This window comes from Centroberyx affinis, unplaced genomic scaffold (genome assembly GCF_046629955.1).
Source record: "Centroberyx affinis isolate AG114_WGS23_722 - 3 ecotype Tasmania unplaced genomic scaffold, CSIRO-AGI_Caff_v1 ptg000562l_1, whole genome shotgun sequence".
Taxonomy (NCBI): Eukaryota; Metazoa; Chordata; class Actinopteri; order Beryciformes; family Berycidae; genus Centroberyx; species Centroberyx affinis.
In genome coordinates, this window is record NW_027279205.1 from 346,338 (window position 1) to 358,537 (window position 12,200).

General features: G+C 42.9%; 1 protein-coding gene across 1 annotated transcript in view; it reads left to right on the forward strand.

The window, feature by feature from the left end:
* Positions 1–12,200, forward strand: part of chd3 (chromodomain helicase DNA binding protein 3) — a 43,295-nt gene that overhangs the window by 14,954 nt on the left and 16,141 nt on the right. Inside the window, exons 16-33 of the mRNA XM_071518257.1 lie at positions 259–396; positions 708–829; positions 1,538–1,711; positions 3,063–3,204; positions 3,794–3,925; positions 4,260–4,377; positions 5,147–5,271; positions 6,190–6,430; positions 6,719–6,876; positions 7,690–7,867; positions 8,358–8,423; positions 8,924–9,009; positions 9,488–9,621; positions 9,743–9,887; positions 10,306–10,468; positions 10,650–10,819; positions 11,334–11,547; positions 12,035–12,145. Coding sequence (XP_071374358.1) covers positions 259–396; positions 708–829; positions 1,538–1,711; positions 3,063–3,204; positions 3,794–3,925; positions 4,260–4,377; positions 5,147–5,271; positions 6,190–6,430; positions 6,719–6,876; positions 7,690–7,867; positions 8,358–8,423; positions 8,924–9,009; positions 9,488–9,621; positions 9,743–9,887; positions 10,306–10,468; positions 10,650–10,819; positions 11,334–11,547; positions 12,035–12,145 — 2,617 coding nt within the window. The remainder of the gene's footprint in view (positions 1–258; positions 397–707; positions 830–1,537; positions 1,712–3,062; positions 3,205–3,793; positions 3,926–4,259; positions 4,378–5,146; positions 5,272–6,189; positions 6,431–6,718; positions 6,877–7,689; positions 7,868–8,357; positions 8,424–8,923; positions 9,010–9,487; positions 9,622–9,742; positions 9,888–10,305; positions 10,469–10,649; positions 10,820–11,333; positions 11,548–12,034; positions 12,146–12,200) is intronic.

The window sequence follows — 12,200 nt, forward strand, 5'->3', positions numbered from 1 at the left end:
GTTTCTGCTCTGTGAGGAAATGTAAGAAGACAGGAAACTATAAACAAAACTGACATCCATCACTTTCATCTATGACCTCTGTTCAGCTGATAATATGCTCATAACATAACATAACATAACATAACATAACATAACATAACATAACACATAACATCACTCGGTCTAAGAGTTCCCTAATCTGACCCATCCTTCCTCCCTTCCTTCCTTTCTTCATTCCGCTGTTCCCTCCTCCCTTCCCTTTTTCTTTCTTTCCTTCAGAGGGAGGCTCCTATCAAGTTCCATGTGCTGCTGACCTCCTATGAGTTGGTGACCATTGACCAGACGTCGCTCAAGTCTATTGACTGGGCCTGTCTGGTGGTGGACGAGGCTCACCGCCTCAAGAACAACCAGTCCAAGGTAGCTAGTCTGGGAGTGTGTGTGTGTGTGTGTGTGTGTGTGTTTGTCTGTGCATATCAGTGTCTGTTCTGAAGAGTGACGAATGTGATGATACATTGATGATGAGGATGACCACAATAATTCATGCATTCATGCATATATGATGAATGCATTATAGTTATGTGTTTCAGTATTGTCTGATGTTGTACTGCCCCTCCATCCTATGAGGAAAAAATAGCAATATTAACAATAAACATGTAAAAGTAACAAGAATGGCAGTTGTCTGATAAGGAACTACCTGAAATCCATCTTTTTCTCATCTCTGTCTCCAGTTCTTCAGGCGTCTGAACGACTATAAGATCGACCACAAGCTGCTGCTGACTGGAACTCCTCTGCAGAACAACCTGGAGGAGCTGTTTCACCTGCTCAACTTCCTCACCCCCAACCGCTTCAAGTAGGGATTCTCTCTCTCTCTCTCACACACACACAAACACACACACACACACACACACACACACAGTTTTTATCAGCCAAAATAATGAATATGCATTTTTCATATAAATATGTCACTCTACTCTTTTTCAGTGCTATTTCATAATCAGATGCTGTTGAAACTCATTTATACAATAGGTCGACTTTGTAATTCATCATGGAGTGCAACAGAACTCAGTCTCAATATAACCGAGGGTTTCAGCCCACTGAGCACTGAGTCATTTCAACATTACGTCTATGCTTAAGCTCTCATAAAGACCAGGATGTTTTTGGTTATGTACAGCCAGTTTTAGACCAAGCAGTAAACACATTATTACCCCAGAAGACTGAGTCTAAGATGTAAACGTCTACTAAACTTTCACTTTTAAACCCTATGTAGCCTCATTTTAGCCTTGACGTCTGTAACAAACCGTTTTTTAAATGGCTAATCAACGTAAAATTGCTCAATGGGAAATGTCTCAAAAAGTTACTGGCCAGTATGGCAGGTGTGGCTTACTGATTTATCTGCCAAAGACAATTTTACCTGAATTTGGTGCTTCTAATTTCCTCCAATCCTTCCCTCCTGTACTTACCTTCATCCTTCCTATCCACCTCCTCTCTCCCTCCATGACTCACTCTGTGTCTCTCTCCCCCAAACTCCCTCCCACCCCTTCCTTCTCTCTCTGTATAGTAATCTTGAAGGCTTCCTGGAGGAGTTTGCCGACATCTCCAAGGAGGACCAGATCAAGAAGCTCCACGACCTGCTGGGGCCTCACATGCTGCGCAGGCTGAAGGCTGACGTCTTTAAGAACATGCCAGCCAAGACCGAGCTCATCGTCAGAGTGGAGCTGAGCCCCATGCAGAAGTAAGACACTGGGGAGGGTGGAGGGATACGTGTAGCGTGGTGGTCTCCTGCAGGTTAGAGGAGCTGGCTGATGGCTGGTGTTTCAAATACCCAGACTAGCTGGGAAAAACTGGGCAGGGAAAGTAAATGTGCAAAGCTTTCCCCTCCCTCAACAACTGTCACCTAGCATATCATCGCTGTCAGGTGAAAACCATGTAACTCCAATTCTAGGGATTTTTTAACTTCAATTCAAGGAAAGATCACATGTTCCTCTACAAAATAAGAACTTTCTACAACCCTTGGAATGATGAAACCCTTTCAAAACCATTTGGATAAATTCAAAAATACACGGCCGTCAAGCTGAAAACAAGTTTATTCTTAGTTATTCTTAGTTACTGAAAAGTTGAGATTTTGGAGATATATGGTGTTCACCCAGCAGCGATGATATATTCCCTTGAGCAAGGCGCTTCACCCGCAGCTGCTCCTGTGGAGTTGCTCAGTGGCAACAGTAGAGGACTTTGGCTCTTCCCTGGTGCAATTGTGTGAATTTTATGAATGTTTAGCAGGGGGTGCATCCATGCTTAGCAAACCAACCCAGGATAAATAAAGGTAAAAAGCAAAAAAGAAGGATTGACAGTTGAAGGGAGTGGAGAGGGATCTAGGAGCAGAAACCAAGGAGAGACCAATGGCTGCTATGCTATCTCACCATTTTTTTTGATTTATTCATTTTTTTTTAGTAATTTATCAATTACTTGATTTGCTTTAAAAACATCCACATCAGCCTTTATACTTAATTTTCCAACTACCAGTGTAGATTTACAATGTTGACCAACGATTGCATACAGGCCTGCTGGTCCCATTAAGTTGTTTATATTGGATATAAGATAAGATAAGATAGCACTTTATGAATCCCCTTGGGGAAATTCAGGTGCCACAGCAGCAACTGGCAGAACAGTACCAAGGAAAACAAGTACAGGAAGATGATAAAAAAGAAGAGGTAATAAGATAAAGGTAATGTACATACTATAAAACTAGACACGAGACAGTGCAAATAATGCAAATGAATACGAATAATACTAATATATTAGCATTGCAGGAGTAGGATATTGCAAATGTGCAATGTAATGTTGAAGTAGAAAATGAGGGAACTTAAACATATTTGCACCAGTGAGAGAAAACAAGCTTTCCAGGGTGGATGGTGTTTTTATAGAAATATGGAACAATGGAGGGAGGGGAGGAGAGAGAGGAAGGAAGTTTATCTTTGAATGGGATTGAGAAAAAATAACATTATTTCATAAAATCTATAACAGAAGGAACGTGGGCAGAGCAGGAAAATAAATGTGTCATACATGAATTACTGTATATTAAACAGGAAATACTACAAGCTGATTCTGACCAAGAACTTTGAGGCCCTCAATTCGAAAGGCGGAGGGAACCAGGTCTCCCTGCTCAACATCATGATGGACCTGAAGAAGTGCTGCAACCACCCCTACCTCTTCCCCGTCGCCTCCATGGTAACAACATCCACACACAGACACCTTTGTCCTGTCGCTTACACTGTAAAAATAACATGATGATAATACCTTCCATAGCTAAGGGTGAGGGGGGGAGTGAAATGACTAAAGACTCATAGAAAAATCCAAAGAAAATCAACACTGCATTGTCACTTTGACCTTTGACCTATTTGCCCACTGTTCATCACACAGAATGTGTAAGGCCTCCATTCATTTATAGTGTTTCATTTGTTTTCAAACCTTTCCCTTTGAATTACTCTTGAATTACAGGATAGTGACACCTTCTGGTGATTTTAGGTAGTGCTCTCATATCATATTTGTACATAAAGAAACACATGCATACACATACATGGTGAAAGTGAAATTTGAGAGGCAGACATGCATTTGTCATTATGATGTTAAAGCCTTAGACATTATAATAATTTTTAATTAATTTCTTATCAATGCAGTCACTAAAACGTTTATTCTTGTCATGCCAACCCTGATTTTAATGTTGTGTTTTATTTGTGTATTTACCTTGTGGCGTGGTGTGTGTGTGTGTGTGTGTGTGTGTGTGTGTGTGTGTGTGTGTGTGTGTGTGTGTGTGTAGGAAGCCCCAAAAACAGCCAGTGGTGCTTACGACGGGGCGGGCCTCACTAAGGCTTCTGGGAAACTGACGCTGTTGCAGAAGATGCTGAGGAAACTGAAGGAGCAGGGACACCGAGTGCTGGTCTTCTCACAGGTACACACACACACACACACACACACACACACACACACACAACCCACACCACATGTTGAATTAGTCCCATGACAACCCCAGGAGTATATTGTGATTCCAGCTGTGTGCATGTGGGAATTGAAGTAAACCTGAAAACATATCCACATGACCAGTTCTCTCTCTCCCTCTCTCTCTCTCTCTCTCTCTCTCTATCTGTCTCTCTCTGTCTTTGTCTCTCTCTGTCTGTCTCTCTCTGTCTTTGTCTCTCTCTCTCTCTCTGTCTCTTTCTCTCTCTGTCTCTGTCTCTCTCTCTCTCTCTCTCTCTCTCTCTCTCTCTCTCTCCCTCCATCTGTAGATGACTAAAATGCTGGACTTGTTGGAGGACTTCCTGGACTATGAGGGTTATAAGTATGAAAGAATCGACGGAGGCATCACAGGAGCGCTGAGGCAGGAGGCCATCGACCGTTTCAATGGTGAGATGGATGACTTGTGATCTTTAAAGGGGCATTAAGTAATCTATGGCTTCTATCGACCTCTATCAGCGCCCAGTAGGAATTACAACAACATCGACAAGTCTCTACCACAGCTTAGGGTTGTCTGTAATTCACACAAACAGAGCAGAGATCCAACAGAAAGGTCTAGTGAAGAGGGAATATATCACGGTGCAAAATACTGTAATGATAATACTGATGTGTCATTTGCTTTTTCGGCTTGAGGATGAGGCTTTTTAGCCCTCGTAGCTGAAATATCTGGTGACAGCGGCCACTTGTAGCCCTGTGCACCATCGTTGAGCAGATAAAAATATGAGTAGGTGGGAGGAGATTGGATCTTGAAATGCCAGTGGCCGGGGAATGTTTTGTTCCAAAACACAGTACAAGCCAGAAATCTCAGCACCTGGTGAAGTAATTGTTGAGTCACTGGTATTGGTCAACAACCCTATTAATCCCCTGCAGATGTATTATGGTCATTTTGTGCTATTGGACACTAAAAATCATACTTATTGCACATTTAAACTTCATACTGTGCTATGAAGGACCTGTGATCGTTATTTTACTGATACTGACCTTATTGACTATCATATTAGCACCATAAAGATGGATTTGTTGTTTAGTTACTGACACTAGTGAGATCCTAAAGTTAAAGAGAACTTCATGTCACTGTCTGTCTGTCTGTCTGTCTGTCTGTTGTTCTCTCACACACACACTCTCTCTCCATCTCTCCCTCTCCTCTCCCTCCTTCCAGCTCCCGGGGCTTGTCAGTTCTGTTTCTTGCTCTCCACCAGAGCGGGGGGTCTGGGGATCAACCTGGCCACAGCAGACACCGTCGTCATCTTCGACTCCGACTGGAACCCTCACAACGACATACAGGTAAGACTGGACTGGTTGCTCTTATGGATGGAAACAGTTAAACTACTCGTGCAAACTGTGCAACTCAGTGGGAAATGTTGACTTGTATCAGAGGAAGGATACAGCAATCACTGTGATTACTGTGTCATGTGTTGGTGTGTCAGCAGGTTGGTGATTGTACAGGGGGTTGATTATAGCACTCCTATTTCCTTCCCTTTTTAACTTTCATTATTGCTTCTTTGTTGTTGTTATGTGTGTTTATTATGTACCAAATTTGTTGCTGCTGCGACATTCATAGTTCCCTCAGAAATAAATCATATCTATCCCGTTAGTTAACCACTGGGTAATGTAATGTACTAGTCATACAGAGTTGCTATAACAAAAAAAAAATATTAAATTTCCATGCATGGTTCACCAATGAGAAAATAATTTTTTGTGTTTTTATGTTTTTAATTTTATGTTTTTTATTTTTTTAATTTTATGTTTTTTATGTTTATTAAACTTACTGAGGAAAAAGTAATGGAATCATCTTTAACTGGTTTTGTAACTGGTTTATTGCATCTTTTTGGTGTACACTATAAAATATCTGTCTGTTACACTGTCTTTCTATTTTTAGACAAGTTAGTTGGTTTCATAACTTCAGATGAATCTGCAGCAAAATTGGTTGAAGTTCCCATTTCTAGCATTTTGCAATACATAGGATGTGATGTAATGATTCTTTATAACTTAGCTTGCTTGCTAGAGAAAAAAGGTGAGTGAGAGCAGTTTGTCATTGTAAGTGGGCCCATCCCATTACTGATGTGTCATTGAATTACCTCTAGGCCCGCAACACCTCCAGAAGGCTCAACAGTAAATTTTGGCATCCCAGAACCACACACACCCTCCACACTCGAAATAGCACTTCTTTGTATCGACACTTAAATCTTTCCATGTCTCCAGGCGTTCAGTCGTGCCCACCGTATTGGGCAAGCCAACAAGGTGATGATCTACCGCTTTGTGACTCGCGCCAGCGTGGAGGAGCGCATCACCCAGGTGGCCAAGAGGAAGATGATGCTGACCCACCTGGTGGTGCGGCCGGGCCTGGGCTCCAAGGCCGGCTCCATGTCCAAGCAGGAGCTGGACGACATCCTCAAGTTCGGGACGGAAGAGCTCTTCAAGGACGAGGGAGAGGGTAACGACAGTTGTTGTTAAACATGAATTTAAAAAGCACAGGTACTTCAGCTGCACTGTGTACTTTGTGTCAAGGGGAATTACAATTTCCAGTGAAATATAATGGTGTAATGCATTTAATTTGAGGTCTTGGGGTGATTTTGGGATGGGGTTTATTCTAATAGGGAAGATCTGGAGTTTCTGTTTATCAATTGCAGTGGGACTTTTTATCAGATAAACTGTTCTGGCAGAACAAGACAAATCATTTTCATTCCATCTCCACATGTGGCAGGTATGAAGTGTCCAGTGAGGGATAAAGGCGAGGACGAGGGCAGCGTGATCCACTATGACAGCACCGCCATCGAGAGGCTGCTGGACCGGAGCCAAGACGCCACGGACGACTCGGACGTTCAGAACATGAACGAGTACCTCAGCTCCTTTAAAGTGGCCCAGTACATGGTCCGAGAAGAGGATAAGGTGAGACACGGAGGGAAGGTGGAAGGAGGGAGGGGGAAGGAGGAGAGGAAGGACTTGCTTCAGCTCTTTCAAAACAGCTAAATACATGGTTGTGGAAGAGAATAAAACAAGAGATAGAGGAGGGAGTGGGACAGCGACAGATGAAGGACAGGTGGGAATGGGGCAGAACAGCAGATCTGCAATGGCAAGAATGGCACAAATATAACAATTATTACAATAATGGTTCACATCAAGACTACACAAAAATGCAGTTATCAGGCCTTTGAGCCATTTTTAAGTGTAATGTTTACACAATCCAAGCTACTGATTGTCTTAATACTTCAAGGCAAGCTTTTCTTGGTAGTGCAAGTTGACAGAAATCCATAGAGATGGAGAGAGAGACAGGAAGAGAGAGAAAGGTGGGATTGAAGTTCATTCATTTCAAATGAGAGAATACGTGCATTATTCCATTGCAGATGCATTTCAGTGCGATGCAGGAGTTGCATGTGTTGGATTTGTTGTGATTATGTGCTGATTATTCATGCGGAAAGTAAAACAATTCTTCTTTAACCTCATATTTGTTCGCTCTGTATTAAGTTTTTACGACAAAGACATTTCATTCAGTGAATCAGAGTTGCAGTGAAAATGTATGTTGCAGTACTAAATTGACAATCACAACCAATCAGTTTCATCTAAATATGTTAAATCTGCAAATAGTTTGTAGCAACATAAATGCATTACAAGTGTGATTAAGTGAAGCAAACATGCTTCAATCAATATGAGTCCCTGCACATGCGAAGTCCACATCCTACATGTACTTACCTGTTGCTGCAGATGGAGGAGATAGAGCGGGAGATCATCAAGCAGGAGGAGAACGTGGACCCGGACTACTGGGAGAAGCTGCTGCGGCATCACTACGAGCAGCAACAGGAGGACCTGGCCAGCAAACTGGGCAAGGGCAAGAGGAACCGCAAGCCGGTCAACTACAACGACGCAGCACAGGAGGACCAAGGTAGGGACTGGGTTTGTCTTTTGAACCCGGTCTGGACCTGCAAGCTTTCAGTAGTAGCAGTCCTATTTCCACTGTAAGTCAATGGAATGAGAGAAGTTTAAGATTATTTTGAGAAACTAGGCCAAGGATTTGAAAATGGAGTCTTTCATTTCAGTCTTGCCAGTATGAAACTAAAACTCACTATGGATTATTATTAAATTAATTATCTTGATCTTAAGACCTTTGCCTAGAAAGTAGTAGCATTTTAGAGACTGCAATCAACTAATATTTCCCCCCTGTATGGATATAACCAAACCCAAATGATTATTGGTATTAGATGTTTACATTATTTTTCTTGAGATATCTGTAGTTCTGTAGCACAGTGGTTTTATCCATGATGTAGTCTGGCTTATGTCTGAGCTATTGCTTACACAGTGGAAGTGAATGGGCCTAGCCTATTGACGGACCACCCCGCCATGTGCTGTTTCAGAGTGGCATGCTGATATTTCAGATAACCAGTCCGAGTATTCAGTGGGCTCCGAGGAGGAGGATGAGGACTTTGACGAGAGGCCAGAAGGTAAGGAGAGATACGAGAGGCACAGAGTGGAGCTCCTCACCAACAATGAGAGATGTCTGCTGTAACAAAGTACATGCACAAGTCTGCCTTGAATTACAATTTGAAATGGATTCAGTTACTACAGTACTCTGGCGGGGGTTGATCTTGTCTGGCACTGAGCAAATCAGATGGTTGCCAAAAATGCAAACCACCATCCATCTTTTAGTTGAGAAAAGTCAAAAGCAAATGCTCCGAGCAGTTGGAGGTTTTTTGTTTCTTGGTTGATCCAGGTCTGTAGACAGTAGATTTAAAGGAGATTCTGGGGACAATAGATAATTACTCACTGTACTTGTATGTTCTCGATGTAAATCACCAAGATTAGATAGTCTGCAGAAAGCTAGATACCCAAAACAAAAGCTGTGATTGTTGACTGTTTCCCACCTCTAACATCCTTTGTTGCTCCTGTGCATCGACCTGCCCTTGTTGCCATCCTTCCCTTTGCCTTCATCACCTGTCTGTAGGTCGAAGGCAGTCACGCCGTCAGCTGAGGAATGAGAAGGATAAGCCACTGCCTCCTCTCCTGGCCAGAGTGGGAGGCAACCTTGAGGTCTGTACATCTCTTTGGTACCACTTCTGTTTTCATTTTAGGCTTTTTTATTGTGATATTATTGGAATCTGCTGGCTGTGTTTTTCTAACAATCTGTGATTGGGGATGGCAGCAAAGCTTGAATATCAAATCTAGCTCCAAACTTCCAAGCTCATTTGTCATCCTGATAATGGCAGCCATGATTATAATGCCCTGCATTGTTCAAGCTTGGACTCAAAGTTTATTCTAGCATTATTATCCAGTTACGCCTATTCAAAAAGGCCTTGGTTAATGTAAGAAATACATGGGTGTCGATAGGAAAATGAACCTTCAACCTTGAAAAGTTTCTCATTCTCTGACATTTTCAGCCAGGTTTTTCCAGGACACTAACAATACGCAGATACATTTTTAAGAGACCAGGACTGTTTCCACTGTCCACAGAATGCCAGTTTTACTCAGGATTATCCATAATATACTGTAATTACCACCATGTGGATAGGTGCTGGGCTTCAACACACGCCAGCGGAAGGCTTTCCTGAACGCCGTGATGCGCTGGGGGATGCCGGCCCAGGACGCCTTCTCCTGTCAGTGGCTGGTCAGAGACCTCAGGGGCAAGACGGAGAAAGAGTTCAAGTGAGGAAGACACACAAGATTTAAACTGGCCAGTCATAATTTACTCTCCTTCTCCCACTGTGTCAATCCTTCAACCATTTATCTCTCTCTCATCCCCTTCTCCCTCCTTCCTCTCCTCCAGAGCTTACGTGTCTCTCTTCATGCGGCACTTGTGCGAGCCGGTAGCCGACGGGTCCGAGACGTTCGCAGACGGCGTGCCGAGGGAGGGCCTGTGCCGCCAGCCGGTCCTCACCCGCATCGGGGTCATGTCCCTCGTCAAGAAGAAGGTCAGGACAAAGGACGATTGCAGCAGGGTGTCTGCAGGTCCATAAAACATATGAAAGCATCTTAAATGTATCAAAATACAAAATTAATTTCAGAGGTCTTAAAATGTTGGGGTTTTCCCTCTGCACTACTTTTCTAGCAAGGAATCACCTTGACAGATATTCTGATTGGCGACTGCTTTTAGTTTTCCAGTTCGTTTTTGTTTTGAAACGGGTCTTAGATTTTATCCTAACATCTTAAAGTCTTAAATCCAGCTTGTTGAAACCTGCAGACACCCTGATCTACTGCCTCTGCTGAGGGGAATGCACGATGAGCTGCCAGGCAAACAGACAGCACGGATGTGAAACTAAATAGGGTTGAATCAGGAGAGCGCATGTGTTTTGAGCTATTTATTTTGCTGAGTGTTTGGTGTGTGTCCAGATCCAGGAGTTTGAGCACATCAACGGGCGGTGGAGTCTTCCAGAGCTCAAGCCTGAGGTCAGTGTGGACAAATCCTCCTCCAGAGCCTCCTCCCCCGCCTTCAAGACCGCCACACCCACTCCTGATGCCAGCTGTAACAACACACCTTGCACCTCCAAGCCAGGTACACACACACACACACACACACACACACACAAACACATGCCATTCCAGGTCCAGCAGGGGGCACTCCACGTACCAGATTTAGAGTTGGATATGACCCACAGCATTGTGTGTGTGCGTTTTGGTGTGTGTGTGTGTGTGTGTGTGTGTGTGTGTGTTTGTCCGATTGTGTGTGTGTGCAGCAACCCCTGCTCCTGCAGACAAGCTGGAAAAGAATGGGAAAGAGGGAGAGAAGGAGGAGGAGAAGGAGAAGGAGGAAGGAGAGGCCCCGTCGGAGAGAGAGAAAGAAAAAGAGAAAGAGAAGGATGAGGGGAAAGAGGCGGAGAGCATCAAGCCTGGAGACCCTGAAGAGGTGGGAAATGGTTCTCAAAACAGCAGATATGCTTTTCTTCAGACACTAAACAACTATATAATCGATATCCCATGGTTTTGACCAATGTTGCCAATCAAACAGTCTCCTTTAATCAGAAAATCTGTGATATGAGCATAATGCTTTATTTCTTTACATTATCATACATGTTACTGTTTTTGTATCCCTGCTGTTTTGGTTTATTTTATTCAAGCTAATTTTTAAATCAATATGTACAGTTACATCTTATATAAGACGTGCTACATAAATCGTTAGGTGAAAACCTCATAATTCCCAAACTTCTTGAAGGACTACATGCTTCTCTATGGGTTGAGAAAATTGTGCACCCGTTGGGTTTATGAAACCTTTTCAAAACTAATTACATAAACTCAAAAATACATGATCATCAAGCTATAAACAAGGCTCTTTTCCTAGTTGACAATTTGGAGATAGGAGGTTTTCACCCTACAGCAAAATAAAGATCAATTCATTGATTGATAACATATGTTTTCCCTAGCCTTCCTCCGCGACAAAAGAGACGGCACAAGACGCGTCCCCCGGTCGAAAAACTGAAAACAAGGAAGAGAGCGAAAGCCTGAAAGAGGAGGAGAAGAAAGAAACGTCTGACACCCCGCCTGCCACAACCGAGGAGAAGAAAGTACAGGAGGAGAGCAAAGAGGAGACAAAACAAACAACAAAGCAAGTTCCTCAGGTCAAAGATGAGAAACCAGGTAAAAACATAAACACGCTCAATATGGTAAACAATATGGCTGATAACGGGTTAGAGGTCAATTCATTTGCAGTTCAACCCAACCAGGAAAATCAATTGTCTTTATCACCAAAACATTAAAAATGTCTATCTTAAAACAGTTAATATCTTATCTTATCTTGAATGAACTGAGAATAAAGTCTATATCATCAGCCAATGAGTAGTCTCAATTTACAGTTAAAAATTATTGTATTCAATTATTATATTGAAAAAGATTTGACCCCAAAGCCTGACTGGTAAACTGTCATTTTATCAATCTGATCAATGAACTGTGATTTCATTGGACTGATCCACATAAATGCAGGGCAAACCGATTTCACTTTTGCCCATCAATGAGTTGAAATCCTGTATGCACTCATAGAGGAAACAGGTGTGTGTGGGGCAGTGTAAAAGCCAAAGTCCTTGCTGATGTTAATTGAAGTGATTGACGGCTATGTCTGTTCTTGCAGAAGGAGAGAAGGTGGGAGAAGAGAAGGAGAAGGAGAAGCGCGAGGAGACGCCCGCTCCGACGGAAGCAACAGACACCAAGGACAAGACCGAGGCGACTGACGTGAAGAAGGGTGAGTCTTGTAATCTGTTTCTCTCCATTTCACCTGTGATACTAACTTGTCATAA